The 18,750-nt window shown below is 53.6% G+C and overlaps 8 protein-coding genes across 8 annotated transcripts; 5 read left to right on the top strand and 3 right to left on the bottom strand.

The window, feature by feature from the left end:
• The first annotated feature begins 1,018 nt into the window (after positions 1–1,018).
• Positions 1,019–1,293, top strand: M406DRAFT_355486 (uncharacterized protein). Its single transcript, XM_040923189.1, has one exon. It carries the CDS (start codon positions 1,076–1,078, stop codon positions 1,232–1,234), a length of 159 nt encoding a protein of 52 aa, XP_040778123.1. The 5' UTR covers positions 1,019–1,075; the 3' UTR covers positions 1,235–1,293.
• A 113-nt stretch (positions 1,294–1,406) lies between these two features.
• On the bottom strand, positions 1,407–2,708 carry M406DRAFT_252859 (SAICAR synthase-like protein; the record flags this gene model as incomplete). The annotated part of the gene is made up of 2 exons (XM_040916869.1): positions 1,407–2,571; positions 2,641–2,708. The coding sequence occupies 2 exons, from the start codon at positions 2,706–2,708 to the stop codon at positions 1,407–1,409; spliced, it is 1,233 nt and encodes a 410-aa protein (XP_040778122.1).
• Positions 2,709–5,764: 3,056 nt separating this feature from the next.
• On the top strand, positions 5,765–7,564 carry M406DRAFT_328256 (uncharacterized protein; the record flags this gene model as incomplete). The annotated part of the gene is made up of 5 exons (XM_040920309.1): positions 5,765–5,834; positions 5,902–5,965; positions 6,026–6,037; positions 6,096–6,392; positions 6,499–7,564. 5 exons carry the CDS (start codon positions 5,765–5,767, stop codon positions 7,562–7,564), a joined length of 1,509 nt encoding a protein of 502 aa, XP_040778121.1.
• A 908-nt stretch (positions 7,565–8,472) lies between these two features.
• On the top strand, positions 8,473–9,423 carry M406DRAFT_69321 (uncharacterized protein; the record flags this gene model as incomplete). Its single annotated transcript, XM_040925252.1, has 3 exons — positions 8,473–8,481; positions 8,669–8,935; positions 8,998–9,423. The coding sequence occupies 3 exons, from the start codon at positions 8,473–8,475 to the stop codon at positions 9,421–9,423; spliced, it is 702 nt and encodes a 233-aa protein (XP_040778120.1).
• Positions 9,424–9,801: 378 nt separating this feature from the next.
• M406DRAFT_69320 (uncharacterized protein) lies at positions 9,802–10,461 on the top strand (the record flags this gene model as incomplete). The annotated part of the gene is made up of 3 exons (XM_040925251.1): positions 9,802–10,146; positions 10,178–10,256; positions 10,418–10,461. The coding sequence occupies 3 exons, from the start codon at positions 9,802–9,804 to the stop codon at positions 10,459–10,461; spliced, it is 468 nt and encodes a 155-aa protein (XP_040778119.1).
• A 155-nt stretch (positions 10,462–10,616) lies between these two features.
• Positions 10,617–11,726, bottom strand: M406DRAFT_321486 (uncharacterized protein). Its single transcript, XM_040919511.1, has 3 exons — positions 11,649–11,726; positions 11,444–11,511; positions 10,617–11,354 (listed from the first exon to the last, which is right to left on the bottom strand). Exons 1-3 carry the CDS (start codon positions 11,704–11,706, stop codon positions 11,007–11,009), a joined length of 474 nt encoding a protein of 157 aa, XP_040778118.1. The 5' UTR covers positions 11,707–11,726; the 3' UTR covers positions 10,617–11,006.
• A 3,079-nt stretch (positions 11,727–14,805) lies between these two features.
• On the top strand, positions 14,806–16,670 carry M406DRAFT_288112 (P-loop containing nucleoside triphosphate hydrolase protein; the record flags this gene model as incomplete). Its single annotated transcript, XM_040918774.1, has 1 exon — positions 14,806–16,670. The coding sequence occupies one exon, from the start codon at positions 14,806–14,808 to the stop codon at positions 16,453–16,455; it is 1,650 nt and encodes a 549-aa protein (XP_040778117.1). The 3' UTR covers positions 16,456–16,670.
• A 160-nt stretch (positions 16,671–16,830) lies between these two features.
• On the bottom strand, positions 16,831–18,729 carry M406DRAFT_328252 (MFS general substrate transporter; the record flags this gene model as incomplete). The annotated part of the gene is made up of 4 exons (XM_040920308.1): positions 16,831–16,901; positions 16,976–17,149; positions 17,253–18,620; positions 18,684–18,729. 4 exons carry the CDS (start codon positions 18,727–18,729, stop codon positions 16,831–16,833), a joined length of 1,659 nt encoding a protein of 552 aa, XP_040778116.1.
• Positions 18,730–18,750: the final 21 nt, after the last annotated feature.

Genomic DNA, 18,750 nt, shown 5'->3' with positions numbered 1-18,750 from the left:
CCCACAATGGTCATGCTGCCCTTTCAACAATGAGCATGTTGGCAAGGAACATAAATGCCAGTGACCAAGGACCCTCGCAGAGGCCATCTGAGAAGGCTCTGATGAAGCGAAGAGATTGTGGGATCCACAGTGAAAGGCTGCTGACCTCGTGGAGGCAGGAGAAAGGAGCTCCTGCTTGCGAGTGATACACATGCATGACTTCTCTCGGAAGAGTGGCTCCTCAAAGAACAAGGCTGGAGATGCTGGGAAGGAGGGAAGGACTGCCAACAAAGCTCACCTTGATGGGCAGCTGGCCCAATCCTGGAATGGACATAATTATGGCTTCTTTAGCACTGTGAAAAGAAATGAGCTCAAGATCAAGGTACGAGAGTGTAGGCTGTGTTGAAGGTGTGATGTGGGGTGGGGTGCGTGCGTGAGTTTGTATGTGGGTGGAAAGGTGAAGTTGGGATAGCTTGGAGCTCTAAGCTCTGTCCGGGGCGCAGGGTTTGGTCACTACAGGCTTGCGGGGAGGGATGGAGATGGGGATGGGTGGGGACAGCGGGTGCAGCCGTCGGGCTGGTAGGCTGGAAGTGGTACTTGCTGCAGCTTTCATCAATGATAGGGGTAGGCATCACGATAAGACAAGGAGAGACAGATTTGGTTGAAAAAAAATAAAAATAAAGCAGATGCCATACCCAATCTTCCAAGGTTCCCCAAAAGTCAACCTCCTAGGAAAGCTAAGGAAAGAAACCCCTTCTTGTGCTACCTTCAAGGAAGACAATGCTTGAGGATGTCACAAGTTCAGGCACTTTGAAAGGTATTCAGGCGAATTGACCAATCTTGGCACTTTTGATGAATTCTTTACTGGTTATAGCCGCAAAGAGGTCTGTTTACTGAGTTGCAATGTGCGCACGTAAACGCAACTCTCAAGCCAAAGTACTTAGTAGGCAGGCTAGGATTTGCAATGCTCGACTTAACTAAAGGCAGCCTCACCCATCTTCTAGAGAACATTGATGGCGTAGCAGTAGGCTCGAAAAGTAGAAGGGAAAAAAAAGATAATCATTTGTACTCCTAGACCATATTTGTATTGGGTATTATGGAAGTCGTCATGAGCGCCAATGGAGAATGCGTCCTCGTGCGGTTCTTTGTGAGATGCCCGATCATCATGTCCCAGAACCGTTGCCATCTGATGCTAACCGCCGCCTCCGTTTTTGGTACGGATAATTTTGTCTTGCCCCATATTGCCATGCGATGACAGTTGTTAAGGTCTATCTGTGTCTTTCTGAAAAAGCATTGTCCCTCAAAACGCCAGAACCCCCTATTCCCCAGTCCCGCCCCCCGCCCCCCCTAGATGCCCGTTGTACTGTGGCCGTATAGACTGCCGCTATTTTCTTCCCAGTAGCCGCTCGGATGCGCGGGGGAAGACATCACTGTGACAGCTCCTCGAAAATGCTGATCAAACTCCTGACGCCCAATAGAATGTTGTCGTCAGGACCCTGGCCTGGGGTCCACGTGGCGTGCGCAAAGTCGATGAGCTTCAGGTTCCAGATCTTTGGCTCAAGTTCCATATCAGAGTCAGACTCGGACGCCGTATCGGTAGGGCAAGCGCCATAGGAGATGATCTCGCCATCGTCGTCCAAGCCAATGCCACTATCAATACGGCTCGTGGTACGTCCGGGGAGGCTGCCTTCCTTCTTGCCTTTGACAGAGTTGACCGTGCTGCCGCTGCTCTCGTCGATGGCAGCCTTGAGGGCATCGCCGTCGCCCTCAAAGATAAACAGTAGGCTGGAGGAGTACATGCGGCTCTCTTCACCCTCAAGGACGTCGCGCACATGCTCGAGGTCCCTGCGGAATGCTTCTGCGACAGCGCGCGCGTAGTCATCGTCAATGCCGGCGCCAGCGTTGTAGATGAATTGCCGGAATGCATCCACCACATTATTTTTGTTAACATCATTGCGACCGAAGTCCTTGTCATAGATTTTGTAGTCCTCCTCATCCAAGTCGTCGGGGTTATCGGAGCCTTTGTACACGCGCATGCCAGCAATGCGGAAGCCCAGGTCGTGGTGTGTGGTCTCGGCGCTGATCTTGTCGAACCGGCGTTTCTTTTCGAGTGGCGCATCGTCTGCCCACAGCCTCCGGCCCAGCTTCACGTCCATAATATTCGGCCGCTTGAATCCAAACGCGACGTTGTCCAGCGCTACGGCGGTGTTGGTAGGTATCTTGCGGTTCAGGTTCGGTATCCAGGTCACATTGTCCACTGGGGCTGCTGCTGCTGTTGAAGAGGTATCCTGCGGTGGCACTGCCACCACTGCAGTAGGTATGGCTGCCTCCTTCGCCTCGCGGTGTTCTCCCACGAGTTCCTGTATGTGCTCCTTGATCTCCGGAATGATATTATCGGCCACGACGGGAAGCTGCTCGTTGATTGATTTCAGGTCGGCCCCATCGTTGAGTGATAGGCTGCCGATAAAGAGAGGGACGATCTCGGCCATGCGCGTGTGGTCAGGCTCCTGCAGCGACTGGTAGAAATCGATCTCGGACTTGGTGCACGGCTTGATGAACAGCTCGCCGCCCGTATTGCACATTGTTCCATCGCTAAAAAGGAGGAATTAGTATCACCGCGCAGGCCCACAAGCTGCATTCCTCGTGGTCTGGCACACTCACTGTCCGGCGACGGCGTAATTGTACTCGACGAGTTCGGAATAGTGAGGTATCACTTTTTGCGAAGGCATCTTGGTCTGGGAGTTGTTCGTTCCTGGACAGGAGACGAGTCTGGTGTTGTGAAAAGGGAGGAGAATGGGCGCGCTCGGGTCTGGCGCATCCAGGGTTGAAGCCCACACAATTGTGTTGTCTAGGAGAAGGGATTGAAAGGGGGACCGGAAATGAATCGAGGAGCGGCGATGTATGTGGTCGGAGATGCACCAAACGACCGAGACACGAAAACGGTAAAGAGAGTCGCGCCTGGAATTGGGGGGCGTCCAAGGGCAAAAAGGTCGGTCACTGCAGAATAATAAAAAAAAGATCAAAAAGATTCGGAGAAGAGAAAAGAGCGGGACAAAAGGAGAGTTATGAAGAGAAAATAACAAGGAGACAAGGACGAGACAGCTCGAGGATCGGTCCTTGCGCGAAGGCAATGGCTTAGACCTTGGGGGTAGTGCTGTGTGGGTGAGCGTTAACGAAAAGTGATGGATGATGGGGAGTGAGAGGGACCGTGCATGCCTTACAAGGATCAGAGGATTGGTACTAGAGAAAAGTAGAAAAAATTACAGAAGGCGCAGGTCAAGAAATAGTGGATGCGATAGATCAATTTTGGGCAAACACTGGAGGTACAGGCGCGCTTCAGTGGAGTGACCTAATGTCTTACTTCCGCAGCAGCACGCCTTTGTCATGCTGCATATGTTGGGGCGGGTGAGCGCTGTTGGCGAAGTGTGATCCGCGGTTTTTGGTGACCGGCGCACCATCTTCAGGGCCGATAAAGGGGCCCTCGATCTTCTGACAGGTGCAAATGCAGGGTATCCTTGAGGCAAAACAGTGGACGCCCCCACCGTGACCCAAGCCCCTGGATTCATTGGAGATTCTCTTCTGCTTCAGTAACGCCCTATTTGAGTCACAATCCAACCCTCGAGCTATATATTACGATGAGTTAAGTTCCATCATTCGACCACCTGAATGCTGCCACCGACTAACCAAAAGTCTCTCATAGACCCGTCAATGGGACGCAGCAGCGATGCGCCGACGTTCCAAGCGCTTACGCGTAAATCCCCTATTTGACAGTGGCGGCTGTGGTGGGCAGACAAGGCCCTTCTGTAGGCCCTGTTTTGGGTGGCTGATGCGACCTCTTGGCTCTCCTGTTGGATCGCGGCCCGGGAGCCCTCGCTCGCTAAGAGGGACACAGCCCTCTGCTCTGCTTCCCCCCCTGCTCACTTTATCGCCATCGTCTCCAGTGAGACCGAATCTCCCTCTAATCAATGACAAAAGGCACTGAATGAAAAAAGCTGAACCACAACAGTTAGTCATGCGTGCCTGATATCGTCTGGACGGATGTCTTGCGGTGACTGCCGTCTATTCACTGAACCAATGCGGTGAGACCTGATCGTACAAGGCGACCAGGCCGATAATTGGGTCTTTTTCGAATCAGAAGCATCGAAGAAGCCGGTGAGACAGTTCAGCGCAGCCCAGCTGATCAGGTCGCATGCCCAACTAGCAGACGGTGAAGGAAAAGAGGGTTCACTCTCGGTCTCGACCGCGGTTCAGCTGCGCAGGCACAAGTGCCACCGTGCAAACATTGAATCATCAGTGGCCATTATGACATCTCGATTCACAAGGTTCGCCGCAGATCACAGACGATTTCGAGCATGGCCCGTTCCTGACAGATGTGGATGGCGGCGCCAGCCAGCAAGGACGGATCATATCTTGGGGGACCGGGCTTGCTTCATCCACAAGCGATCTAGACCCTAAGGAGGGGGCCATCTCGGGTCGATGCACGATTTGTTAGGCGGGCCGGACGGGCATATGCAGGTCATGGGCTGTGCCTTCGCCGTGTCAGTGGAGGCCTGCCGGAAACAAGCTCTCGTCCCCAGTCCTCCCCAAATGTTACACTACCCACCGCGAGAGAGCAAACTTCGACACGGTTCGGATCCGTCAAGATATACAGGCTCCGCCCAACATTCATGGCTACCTGAAGAAGGAGGGTCGAGTGTCAGCTGTGTCAACGAGTTACTATATCTTGGACGGACTCAGCGTCTGACTGCATTACCGCCTGCAGTATGCACAATACCGCAGTTAGGGATGAGCCTCACCTGTGGGGTTACGTTGGGCCATGCTCTTGTCAATAGCATGTTCTTTTTTTCTCCCTCGTCCACCATGAACACTTCCACTGAATTATTCATTAAACCGTAAGTATAACATTAAGCAGCCTTGTTTTCTCCTTGGTAGGGGACGATGGATGCATGTGGTTGGTGGGTGGGAAAGTCCTGGGTAGCTGCACACCATTCGGAGCACAGTTGCTCTAAGTGTTACAGCAGTGATAGAAGTCAAGACTTGCTTGTGTATTGTCCTTCCTCTTCGACTCCTTCTCCTCTTTTGTTCTCTTTTCTCCTGTTCTTTCTTGTGCTTAGTGTGTGTCCTTTCAACAAGTTCTTTCACTGTAACAATTATCACACCCGCCTCCAAAGTAGTCAGTGGCGGTTGAGATTGTCTTCAGCATGATTGGACCACCTGAATGGAAACCAAGCTCAGAAGCTCAGAGAACTCAGTGCAAACGTTCGCTGAAAATCGTCTCTTTCTCAGAATGATCGTCGGATTTGGCTGCAGCAGAGATAATAGGAAAGTATTCCTACACCGAAGCACTAGCATTGTAAAGATACTCGGTTAATCATCGAAGAACTTCTTGGCAATATCGAGGATGATTCCAGCAGCCTCAAAAGATCTGTGATCAATGATCATTGACCAGGTGTCCAGGTCCATTAAAGCTTAGTGCCTGTGGTGTTCCAGGTGCAGGTCTTGCAAGTAAGTGAAGCAATAGTGAATGCTGCAGAGAGGCTTCCAGGTGGTGCTGCTTTGCTCAATTGCCTTTCTGCAATTAGCAAACAATTTGTACTTGATTCACCTTCTTTCTTCCGCTTCTCCTATGCTCGATATTCTTGAAATATTCCAACCGTCTCAAACCCCACAAGCAGCCGCAGACTTCATATCCTCCCAACATAGAAAGCGCCTTCCTGCTGTATCGAAACTTCCTTTTTTGCACACCAACCCCTCCTTTTCTTCGCATACAGGCTTGCCCATCAACATGGCCCCTCAACCCACGCTCAAGCGAGGCGAGACTGCTTTGGTCAAAAATCGTGGTTCAGGGTTTGAAGGTTTGCATTCTCCCTCAACGCTGCGCTGTCTACGGATACCGATTCTTGTTGACGAGAATCCGCGCAGATGGCTTCGCCGACCCTCCCATGACACCGGCTGAATATGCCATCGAGAAGGAGATCTATGACCCGTGAGTACCGAGCCCCGAACGCAGCGCTCGGCACAATCGTTAATCTTTCAGCAGTGCCAGACCATTCCACGAGTAAGTTATGCCTAATAAAGACCAGGTAGCACGTTCTCGCCTCCTAAACTCTGGACAGGAGAATCGAAGAGTGCATCCAGCGATTCGTTGCGCGCCGACGCCTGACGCAGGACCGAAATGTTCTCTTCCAGAAATATCTCGCCCTTGGCGGCATCGAGAGCGCACAGCGGCAGTTTACCGGCACGGCTGATCTGGTCAAAGAATGGAAGAACGATGACTACACCGCCGACGAGATTCGTGCTTTCACCGCCAACAACTTCGTTTCCGATGACAGTGGCGCCAAGGGCAAGTGGTTCGATCCCTACTATCCAGAGCACTGGGATGTAGACTTCGCGGGTGTTGTTGCGGGATTCCTGTAAGTATTTTTTCCACCATTGCCTGACCTCTCGTCGAGATCGTTTACCTTTCCTTCTAGATGCTACCGTTACCGAGCAGAGGACTGACCTCAGTGTCATCTACAGTGGCTCCTACCTCCCCGAGCAGGGTGGTCCCAATACTCCACAGATTTCTCTGGCTGCCGACACCGTCCTCAACTTCCTAAAATACGTCCGCCACCATGATGTCTGCCCTGAGTACGACGAGAATCTAGCCGAGGCCACTCACATCTGCGAGCTCGCCCTTACCGAGCTCCCACACATCGCCGCAGCCGGCTACAAGATGCCCGGTGACTTCAATCTCGCCTGTCGCATCCTCTTCTACTCCTCTGGCAAGCCCATCAACAAACACGAAAACATCGGGCTGGAAGACCAAAGTCTCGTCATGTATGAGGACAAGAAGTTCGTCAGAAGCTCAGGCGAAATGGTCAAACTGCCGGGGTCCATTAACAACATGGTTTTTGCCCCTGCAGACTTTGATGCCGAGTCAGTTTTCAAGACAACCGTTGTGCTGCACGAGCCCGATCTCGTCGGCCGTGTGCTCGAGATGGATACGAAGCCACTGCATCTGATTGACACCTTTCAGAATTCCTACGAAGTGAGAGACATCGTGTTTGCCGATCCCTCGATTGCTAATCTATACGGGGGCCTCCCAGCACACAGCAGCAGTACCCGGCCCATCACTCCTACCGGTTACATGGTACTGCATCCCATCATCATTGAGGATGGCTGGGACAAGCGCCCAACACACGCGTCTGGGCGGGCCAGTAATTCTGAAAAACCAGTATCTGTGTACATGGAGCATGTGGTCCTGGAACACCTGACCGTGGGTATGAAGATGCGGCTGGCAATCTGCGAGCTGGACATCGGAATCCAGTTTATCAAGGATGTCATCGACGTTTTGCCCTCTTTCTACGTATTCCTGCCGCAGAGCCTAATGCTGGATTGGAAGCCGCCCCGCCCCGAAACACGCCCACCGCCGTCGGCAGATGACCCTGATGTCGCAGACAGGCGAGAGCAAGAGGGTCTAGAGAGGGAGGAGCGCGAGACGGTGAAGGAACAGAGGAAGGTGGATCCCGATCTTGATCAGCAAATGAGAGAGGTGGAGGATGCACAGGCACTGCAGAAAGCCATGGAGAGGGCCAGGATCTGATATCCTTGTGTTTTATCGTGGCTTATTTTTTTCTTTGGAGTTGGAGGAAGACTCTCCTTTCATGAAGGCGGTTCGTCTGGCGTTGGTAAGCTTCCTTCGTTGTGCAGGCGACGTCGATTTGGGGACGGGATCACTTGACGAGGGGAAGCTGTCTTCCGAGCTACTGCATACGTCTCCGACGAGTTCCAGTCCATTACCTCTGCACAATCTAGTCAGTAATTGTCATGGTACAAGGTAAACAAGTTGCTTGCGCTGAGAACTTTGCAGTGCGTATTGCCGTAACCTCGTCAAGGCTTAGTGCCTCCGCCGCTCAGCCTCCTCTATGCAGCTGAGTGAGACTGCCACTTACTCGCAGCAGACTGTCAGCAGTCTAGAAGCCCGAGATGGAACCAAGAATGGGATCTATGTAGAGCATGATGATGAGCATCCCAGTCTATTCATGACCTATTAGAGAGTTGCTACAGACACAAAGCCCGACCGCAGAAACCCGAAAACGGGCCCAATGGCACCCCCGCACTGCGAGTCCTGCAATAATTTTCTCAGTCTGCGACATTCCTGACACAGGACATGTGCTGCACCCCGATGCACTCGACTGGAGCCGTGGCGCCCCTGGAGACAGGCTGCGATTCGTGTTCCATGCTCTGGACCTCCACGAGTAACCGCGGTTGGGGCGCCAATAGGTCGCAGAACATGGGTTTGGATGGACTTCAGGTCCGGGTGTATCGATGACCACCCCGGGCAAGCGGCGAGCCGATCATGGCGATCGATGTTGTGGCTGTGGCGCCCGAGGAATGCCGGAAAACTCTATTGGCGGCTGAGCCCCCAAAGCAGCAAGGAGGGAAGCTGAGTTCTGGAGCCCCAGGGTGGTGAAAAGGTACCTTATCACGTTGGTAGACTTTCGGTGTACTATGGCCCATGTAGGTCGTCGTCCTGGTTCTCGTTCGCCTGCCTTCTGGACACACAAAGCTGCGTATTCTCTTCATTGCCACTAACACACGGGGTGCAGTATCCGATACCGACGTTAAATCGCCGTCAGGGGGGCTTTTGTTTACCGGCTGGTTAAGAGTAACGCTGGCTCCGCCGCATCTTTAAAGCTGATTCAAGAACTGGCTCGCCGATTGCTCCGAAGAAAACTCGGCCAAATGCCCGCAGAATAAGGTCTCAGCACTGCCCACCCGTCTCGTTGATGTTGGTCTGAAGGAAGAGGAAGAGCCGCGACTGGACACGACAGCCGGCGAGACCTGCGCATACATGGCGCTGAGCTACTGCTGGGGCAAGGATCCCACAGGCCGAAAGCTCACTTCAGTGAACAAGTCCAGTACTGCGGCGGGGGTGCCTGTAGACGAGCTCCCCGCGACGGTCCGAGAGGCTGTGCGTGTCACGCGGCGCCTAGCATCAAGTATCTCTGGGCCGAGACTCTCTGCATAATCCAGGGGCAGGATGCTCCTGCGAGGACCGACTGGGAACGAGAGGCCGTCCTAATGGAACAGATCTACAGTCGAGCACGACTGACGATCTCTGCAACTGCGACCGAAGATGCTCAGGACGGACTGTTCCAGGAACGGTTATACATCCCGGAAGGACTGCCGTCCGTGAAGGCCATGCAGGGTGGTAATGAGGTCTGCTACGTGTGGAACCGCTTGTTAGGCTCCTCACAAACACCGGAGGCGAGGCCACTCGACCAGCGAAGCTGGGCGTTCCAGGAGATGATTTTCTCGTGCCGCATCATCAGCTTCGGGGTAGTCAGGCTCTCATGGCAGTGCTCTTGTGGCTCACGAGAGGAATATTACTTGAAGTCCAGACCCCATATTGCCCTCCCGATGACCGAGGTGGGCCGGAAACGACAGGCGGAGCGTTGAATCAATGAATGGCAATCACTTATCAATGCGTTCAGTCATAGGGACCTTATGTACCTGTCGGACAAGCTCGCAGCCGTAAGCGGGCTTGCAGACGTCGTGGTGAGCGAACTTGATTTCAAATACTACTATGGTATTTTCTGACGCCCTTCTCATCGGATGTGGTTATGTTTCGACATGATGCCCTGGTGACAGCCCCGCGGTGGCTGACAGAAGACGTTCAGAGCGCCGACCTGGTCCTGGGCGGCGTCGGTTGACACGAAGATCACGTTCCTCTTTGGAGACGAGATCGATGGGCGAATGGAGTCGATGAAGATCGTTGATAAATTCTTGCTCCTTCAGGACCGGCTGGACCACTTGGACCTCCTTCGTTGTTGCACGATGGGGACAGAGGAGTGGCGTACTCGTGACAGACACACAGCTGACGATCTGGCGTCCGAAAGATTCACGCTGGGGATGAGTGTCTATATCGACGACTTGGACGATGTGCCAGCTGCACACCGACGAGATGTCCCTGGCAAACCGCAGGAGTTCAAGAACATGTGGCATCTTTACGTGGGGAAGGACAGCGGGTTGATCCACATCCAGGCGAGGCCGCCCTCTGGACGAGATACTATTCAGGAGGGCGCGGCCCCAGAGGGGCCATGTTCACGAATCGGGGCGTTTCATGGGTATAGGGGCAGTGAGCAACACCAGAAGCTCCGCCAGCGCATCGAGGTGGAATACGTAAGATTTGTTCGTCTGCCCACAAGCGCAGGAGGTGTATGATGTGGATGAGCAACTCGCTTGCTCAACTCGAGAAGAGGATACTCAGCGTGTAGCACAGTTAGATCAAGGTGAGCCAGAGGCAAGTCAAACCACTAGACAACCAGCAGAAGTCAGTTATAATGTAGCAGGACTCCGCACTCCAGGCTATCTATCACCTACGTCCTCCTGCAAGGGGCGGATACATTGTCAATATATTGACACCCCGTGACAAAACTTACATGATATCTAGCAGCGGAGATGATGAAAGTAGTGGCTACGTACACTCACATCTGACCCAGGCTTGTACATCCTGGATTGGGTCGTGATTGTGACAGATCTAACCTGCATCTGGACCTGCAGCGATACAGACAATTTATTACGGCGGCAGAAGGTTGTACAACTTGCAACATTGGAAAGGGAAAGGGGGAGGGGGCAACCCCCGGATGAATGGGAAATGCCAAAAAAAAAAATGGCTGGAAAACGAAGCTGCGATTTGTGTCGTGTATTGAAGATGAACCATGCCCAGAACTCCCCTTCACATCCAGACAAGACCCTGTGAACGCCCTGCCCTTTGGTACCGTGAGGTGTGTGTGTCATAAACGAGTGACTCATGTTTTCCTGTAAACCGTCATAGCCATTTCAGGCTTCCAAAAACCCAAAACCAAAACGAACTCCGAAGCCGCCGAAGCCTTGCCGCGCCCTTTTCCAAGCCCATCTCGTTGTAGCCTGACACCGTCCCCTACCACCATCTCCTGTCACTCTCGCCGCCAATACCGCTGACTGTTGCCCCAGTCCTTCCACCTGCGTGGGCCCGGGTTCAAGTGGTGATCCTCAGCCCACTAGCTATGATCCTGGATCTTGTTATCGCCAGCAACGACCTGGGCGTAACTGGGCGGAGGTGCGCCATCACTCGGTCCGGCGCTCGCCTCCTGGTGTCCATGTGCCTGCGACGAGGGTTCGGCGTTCTCTCGCGTGTTTGTGCCATAGGTCATGTTCGCTTGCTGGCCAGGTGGTTTCGCAGGGCCGCGACCGGCGGGCCGCTGTGACCGTCGCTCATCGCCACCTTCTTGCACAACAACATACGCCACGCGACCGCCGCGTTCCGAGTCGCCGACACGCTCGTAGTCATTGTAATTTGGTTCGGGAAATTTTGCGATGATGTACCATGCATGGAGGAGACCGGGAATCTGTATCGAGGGGGGAGAGATGGTTAGTAAAGGGGGCCGTATAGACACACGAACGGGGGCGCGCGTGAGCCTGAGAGCAAGATACTGACGTAGCCAAGGACGCAGAGCAGAATGTTGATGACGGAGTCAGCAGAACAGATACCACACTTCACCCAGACTAGAAGATGAAACTGTCAGCACCAAGAGCAGGATAGCAAAGCGACGTCCACACTCAATAAAGGCCCATAAAAGACAGCCATTGAGGATGGAGTGCAGAGAAGGGGTGGAGGCAAAAGTAGACACAAAGAAACTCACCAGGCAGAGGTGGGAAGAGAAGAGCCAGGAGGCCCAAGAAGATGTCTGAGGAACACATGATAGGCTTGTCGTCTTCAGAATCTTGTGTGTAGTAGGATAGGACTCGAGTGTTTAGGTTTGCGAGTTCGGACACTGTTGCTGTCGTAGTGGTGTTGTCTAAGTAAGAATAAGAAACTGTACTGTAGGGAGACAAGATAAAAGCGGCCCTTGGTCCAGGATGAAAGATGGGTCAGGCGGAGTTGTTTCCAAGGTATGATCGAACGTAAGGATTCAAGGTTTCTATGGCGTCTCACACAGCCCTGTGAGGTTGCGTAATGCAGTGCTTACATAAGGCAGTTTAGTGCACCAGAGTGGGAGAACCCCTAAGAGGCTCGACGGGGGCTGTGGGGCCCAAGACTCCCTAAGTGGTGACCCCCCAACCCTTCCTGTGCTATTAATTGCTGGCAGCATTAGAGCCTTCTGGAGATTCCAGATGCAGCTGTCAAGATGCATTCATGGCATGATTGGAATGCCATCTTTGTTATACTTAGGTACATTAGGTGGTTATGCTGCACATTGAGTATCTCACCCACACAGGATACCCTGTACAAGTAAAATACTCTACTGTGTAGCTTGAAATCCTGGTGCATAGGAGGGAAAAGAATACTTGGAATTGGTGCACATACAATAGGAACTTCACTGTGCAGGAGAGAAGAGCCTGGGGAGCCTAAAACATTGGCTTGAGGGAAGTTCTTAGCATGAAACACGTTCGAAAACATCCAGTGCTTTGATCTGTTGCTTATCAAGTGATTGGATTCCTTTTTTTTTTTTTTTTTTTTTGTCTCTTCCAAAAAATGGGCATTGTATGCACGTGATCTATAGGCTCTTGCATGAATATACTCCCCTTCCCTTTCTTAATACCTCTTTTTTCTTTCCATCCTTTGGTGACCACGGTTACTTAAGTAGCAAAAGGGGAGAGAAGAGGGAGCGGTGGGAGAGGGGGGGGTTTGGGCTGCTTCGTGGTGGGCAATTGCCACTGTGGTCCGGGATTAGCCACTTGCCTTGCCTGCCGCAAAGCTACACTTGAACTTCTTTAGGCTGACAGTCCATACAGCAAGCCCTTCTTGGACTTCGCCGTTGGCCATCACATATCACACTCTCTACAGCAAAAATAAAAATAAAAAAAATGGATGAACTGGAGTCCCTCGAGTCGCTGGAGCTCCTCTCCCTCGTATCCAAGATCTCCTCCGAGCTGCAGAACCATCTGGGCATCCCTGATCAAGATGCTCGCAAGACCCTCGCCGAGTTCGTTATCGCGAAACGGTTAGAATGCGACAGCCTCGATGACTTCAAGAAGATGCTGCCCGCCATGGGCGCATCCACCCTGCCGAACTCCCTCGTCGAGAGCATAGACCGACTCGTCTGTACACTACACCCCAAGCTCAAGAACAAAAAGAAACAGGCAGGCTTTGTCGAGGACGACGATCGGCCGCACCGGAGCATACACGAGAAGGAGCAGATATTCCGAGGCCTCAGCATACCGGACAAGGAGCCCGCAGGCGATGACGGCGTGGACGAAATTGACGATACCCTGGCTCTGCTGGAAGGACTGGAGGGAAAAGCCAAGAAAGAGAAGGCGCAGAATGGGAGGAAACGCAGCCGGAGCCCAGAGGCCGAGGAGGATTCGCGGTGGCGGAGGAAAGACCGCTATCGAGATCGCAGCCGAAGCCACAGTCGCGATCGCGATCGCAAGCGTCAATACTACGACAATGACGACCAAGAAGATTACAAGAGAGGGCGGAATGGCAGGCACGACGATGACTACACGAATGGGGATAGCCGTAAGAAACACAGGAGTATCAGGGGCCGCTTTGACGAAGACGAAGACAAAGATCAATTCCGACGACCTCTGCCACGCGAGCTTGACGACTCGCCACAGCTTCAAAGGATATACGATGGACACGTTACTGGCGTCAAGGATTTCGGTGCTTTTGTCAATCTGCACGGGATCAAGGGCAAGGTCGACGGCCTCGTACACGTATCGCAGCTCGCCGAGGGACAGAGGGTAAACCACCCTTCCGACCTTGTGGCAAAGGGGCAGAATGTGAAGGTCAAGGTCGTCAAAATCGAAGGCAGCCGCATCGGTCTGTCCATGAAGGAGGTAGATCAGGAGACGGGAGACGACCTCCATCCACAAGCGAGAATACAGTCAGGAGCCAATTCCGAGGCTCTGGGCGGCGGCCATCATGTTATTGCTGAGCCGCCCCAGAGTCGTTTCGTTCAAAAGCGGCAGAAGAAGCGAATGACTTCCCCTGAAAGATGGGAGATACGTCAACTGATCGCATCTGGAGTCGCCAAGGCGTCCGACTACCCTGACCTGGAGGATGATTATCAGTCCACATTGACTGGCGAGGGTCAGCTGGAACTAGAGCAGGATGTGGATATTGAAATTCGAGACGAGGAGCCACCGTTCCTTGCCGGTCAAACGAAGCAGAGTCTCGAGCTGTCGCCCATCCGGATCGTTAAAGCTCCCGATGGATCTCTCAATCGAGCGGCCATGGCCGGCACAAATCTCACCAAGGAAAGGAAAGAACTGCGGCAGCATGAAGCAGATGCGAAGGAATCAGAGGCAAAAGTTGATCTGCAGTCTCAGTGGCAGGATCCCATGGCGGACCCTGACAAGCGACAATTCGCTAGTGATCTGAGGCACGCCGCCATGCGCCAGAAGACAGATGCGGCACCAGAGTGGAGGAAAGCTATTGCGCCGATGGATGCACCCAAAGGAAAGCGGACGAACATGACCATTAAGCAGCAACGAGAGTCATTGCCCGTGTTCGCATTCCGAGACCAGCTCATTCAAGCTGTCCGGGACAATCAAATCATGATCGTGGTGGGAGAGACGGGTTCAGGCAAAACCACACAGCTTACCCAATATTTGGCTGAGGCTGGATTTGGAAACCAAGGCATGATAGGGTGTACACAACCTCGTCGTGTCGCCGCTATCAGCGTTGCAAAGCGTGTGTCTGAGGAAGTCGGTTGCGAACTCGGTGCTGAGGTTGGCTATGCCGTCCGATTTGACGACGTGACCAGCCGGAACACTGTGATTAAATACATGACCGACGGCCATTTTCAGCGGGAAGTCATCATGGACCCCGATATGAAGAGGTATTCTGTCATCATGTTGGACGAAGCACACGAACGTACGATCGCGACCGATGTGTTGTTTGGTCTGCTGAAACGAACAGTCAAGCGGAGACCAGACCTCAAGATCATCGTCACCTCTGCCACGCTCGATGCCGACAAGTTTTCGTCTTACTTCAACGAAGCGCCAATCTTCACCATTCCCGGAAGGACATATCCTGTTGAAGTTCTCTACTCAAAAGAGCCAGAGAGCGACTACCTCGACGCAGCGCTAGTGACAGTGATGGAAATACATCTCGCAGAACCAGCAGGTGATATCCTCGTATTCCTCACGGGTCAAGAAGAGATCGACACGGCTTGCGAGGTGCTTTACGAGCGAATGAAAGCACTAGGCCCTAATGTGCCTGAACTTCTTATCCTGCCTGTGTACTCAGCGCTACCGAGCGAGATGCAGAGTCGTATTTTTGATCCCGCGCCTCCGGGCAGCCGGAAGGTTGTTCTTGCTACCAATATCGCCGAAACATCTATCACCATCGATGGCATTTATTACGTGGTCGACCCAGGCTTCGTCAAGCAGAATGCGTATGACCCGAAGCTTGGTATGGATTCGCTAGTGGTGGTGCCCATCTCCCGAGCCAGTGCACAACAGCGTGCCGGACGAGCAGGCAGGACAGGTCCAGGCAAATGCTTCCGACTCTACACACAACAAGCGTTCGAGACAGAGATGCTTCCGACAACGATTCCCGAAATTCAACGGCAGAATCTGGCCCATACTATTCTCATGCTCAAGGCCTCTGGCATTAACGACCTCTTGCACTTCGGCTTCATGGACCCACCACCCATGAACACAATGCTCACGGCGCTCGAGGAGCTCTACGCCCTCTCGGCACTTGACGACGAAGGACTGCTCACTCGCCTCGGCCGCAAGATGGCCGATTTCCCCGTGGATCCCTCTCTCGCCAAGGCTCTCGTGTATAGCGTCGACCTCGGCTGTTCCGACGAGATGCTGACCATCGTATCCATGCTCAACATACAGACTGTCTTCTACCGGCCCAAGGAGAAGCAGTCGCAGGCTGACCAGAAGAAGGCCAAGTTCCACGACCCCCACGGCGACCACCTCACCCTCCTCAACGTCTTCAACGCCTGGAAGAACTCGGGCTACTCCAACGCGTGGTGCTTCGAGAACTTCATCCAGAATCGCGGCGTGAAGCGCGCCAAGGACGTTCGCGACCAGCTCACCCGGATGATGCAGCGCTACCGCCACCCAATCGTGTCCGCGGGGCCGCGCGACACGGAGAAGGTCCGGCGTGCGCTGTGCTCCGGCTTCTTCCGCAGCTCGGCGCGCAAAGACCCGCAGGAGGGCTACAAGACGCTCATCGAGGGGACCAACGTCTACCTGCACCCTTCGTCGGCCCTCTTCGGCAAGAACGCCGAATGGGTCATCTACCACAGCCTGGTCATGACCAGCAAGGAGTACATGCACATCACCACGGCCATCGAGCCCAAGTGGCTGGTCGAGGCGGCCCCGACCTTTTTCAAGGTTGCCCCCACCGACAGGCTGTCCAAGAGGAAGAAGACGGAACGGATCCAGCCGCTGTACAACAAGTTCCAGGGCGAGGACGACTGGAGACTCAGCGCGCAGAGGCGGGGTGGCCGGGGTGGTGGTGGTGGTGGAACGTGGGGTTAAGTTTAGGTTGTGTCTTTCCTTCATTTGGCGATCGAAGAGGAAATTGACACTTATTAGATGTTCATATTTGCATTGTCTTACTAGCCTACATGCTGCTATGTCACACAAGTAATATTTGTAAAGAAAACAGCGGCATGCATTGGTACCTTGGTGCCTTTTGCCCTCTGGTCAGCTGATTAGAGAGGCATGCAAAGCTCATCTACAAATTGGTTTATTATTCAGAGTTTTATGTGACCTCTGTAAGCTTATCACATTAACGAAGATTATGTTGACAAAGAGGCCGGCTCCTCGTCCAGGCCAGAATAACTGGGGTATGATGAACGTGCTGGGAAGGAATCCCAGGATTATGTCCCAAGGACCACGAAATCCATGCCCCTATCGGAGGTTCAATATCTTCAAGATATCATGACGGTAGTAAAAGCTCCGAATCCGCTTGCCAAAGATGTCTGCAAATAATTGCTGTCAGTGAATCATTTCGTGTAGTGCTTGAACAAGTGAAAGGGAATGGGGAACAACATACACATGGGTACGCTCAGCATGCAGATGACGACCTGAACCGCCCCCAGAGCATTGAAAACGGGCGTCGCCTTGGTGCCGTTGATAATCAGCCAGTCGTAGGCCTTGAAGGTCAGACCGAAGGCAAACATATTCTTAAATATGATCATACACGTGAAGCCCTCGATGGCCAGGTCGCCTACCGATGACTGAGTCAGCACATGTTCAAGGACCCGACAGGGACATGGAGATAGGGGGGGAAAGAGAAAGAAAAGAAAGAAAAAAAAACACTTCAAACTCACGATAGGCATCCACGATGTACAAGCTGCTAGCTACAGCGCCTATGACCATGCCGCAGACCTCGAAGCCGAAGAACATTAGGGGAACGACGTAACTCCACTTGCCGTCGAGCAGGCCGTCGACGGTGATACCCCAGCCGAAGACGCCCATAACGCCGAAGACTAGCTGAGGTATGACGAGCAGAATACGGAACTCGGGTTCGTAAACGCCCTTGTTCCAACGAGTCATAGCGCGGGCGGACCAGTCGGACAGGAGGCCGGCGATGATGAAGCCCAGGAGAGCGCCAACAAAAGGCCCAACGTAGGCGTAGCCGGTCTTGACCTCGTTCCACCATAGCGGATAACCGATAAAATAGGCGCCGAGGATGACACCAATGAACACGGTCCAGCCGATAAGGGTCCCCTGAATGAGGCAAGCCCATAAGAAGGCCGGCTGCAGGAACAGCGGAAACGGCCGCAGCGCGAGCTTCCAAATGGCCTCGTCCGTCTTGCGGCCGTTGAAAAGCGCGATCGACTTCCAATAATTGACCGGCTTGGCGGGATCGTGACTGCTTTCCGCCTCTGGGGGCGTGGGGGCTTCAGCCTCCTTGGTGACGGCGGTGGTCTCGTCCTCGGCCAGCATGTCCGTGTTGAGCCTGGTGTCCCGCCTGTACGATGTCTCTGGGCACAGAAAGATCAGGGCGGGGAGACAGGCCCCGCAGAAGATGGCGACGAGCCAGAAGGTCCACCACCACTCAAGGGTGTGGGTAATCTTGCCGACGAGGATGGGGGTGAAGAAGGCGCCGCCAAAGACAGCGAGGTTGGTAAAGGCCATCCTGCTGCCGCGCTGGTGGACAAAATACAGATCGCCGACGGCGGCATTGACGAGGGCCTCGAAGGGGGCGCAGCCGACGCCCTGGATGATGCGGGCCCAGAGGAAGCTGTTGTAGTTCTTGTGGTGGCCCACGACGCCGCCCCACACACTGCTGAAGATGAGGATGATCATGCCGAGGAGGAAGGCATGGCGCTTGCCCCAGACGCGGCTGGAGGGAACGAAGAAGGCGGCGGCGAACCCGGTGCCCAAAAGAAAGTAGCCGGTCAACAGGGCGACATCGGTGAAGTCTTTGCTAATGTAGAGGGAGATGGTGACGGTGTTGGCGGCAAGAATGGGGCCGAGGCAGGTAGCAAAGATGGCGGATATGGAGAGGATGAAGGTGATGAGATCGCGGCGCCACAGCGGCCAGTTCAAAGGGTCATTAGGGTCGTCGGACGGCTGGGGCACGAGAATGATGCCATTCAGGACCTTGAGATTTCTGTGTCGAGTAGCAGCAATGCCGCCGTCGTCATCGGCGTACTGCGTCCGTTCGGGGTCATCGAAATAGCGGGTTGTCCCTAGCGGATTGATGGTCAATTGGTTTGATCCATATGATTGCTGTCAAGCGCGCCTGAACATACCAGGAACGTGGTCCAGAGCCCGGTCCTCGAGGATTCCCAAACCCATGGCGACAGTGATCAGCAGCGC

The sequence above is a fragment of the Cryphonectria parasitica genome (genome assembly GCF_011745365.1).
Source record: "Cryphonectria parasitica EP155 unplaced genomic scaffold M406scaffold_3, whole genome shotgun sequence".
NCBI lineage: Eukaryota > Fungi > Ascomycota > Sordariomycetes > Diaporthales > Cryphonectriaceae > Cryphonectria > Cryphonectria parasitica.
The sequence above is the reverse complement of the archived record's forward strand: the minus strand, read 5'-3'. Positions and strand labels throughout refer to the sequence as shown.

Coding starts and splice junctions, on each gene's coding strand:
- M406DRAFT_321486 (XM_040919511.1), bottom strand. CDS start 11,706: ATGTGTTCCTCAGACATCTTCTTGGGCCTCCTGGCTCTTCTCTTCCCA. Junction 11,512..11,648: donor TCTCTTCCCACCTCTGCCTG/GTGAGTTTCTTT, acceptor TTCATCTTCTAG/TCTGGGTGAAGTGTGGTATC. Junction 11,355..11,443: donor TGCTCTGCGTCCTTGGCTAC/GTCAGTATCTTG, acceptor CCCTCGATACAG/ATTCCCGGTCTCCTCCATGC.
- M406DRAFT_355486 (XM_040923189.1), top strand. CDS start 1,076: ATGGAAGTCGTCATGAGCGCCAATGGAGAATGCGTCCTCGTGCGGTTC.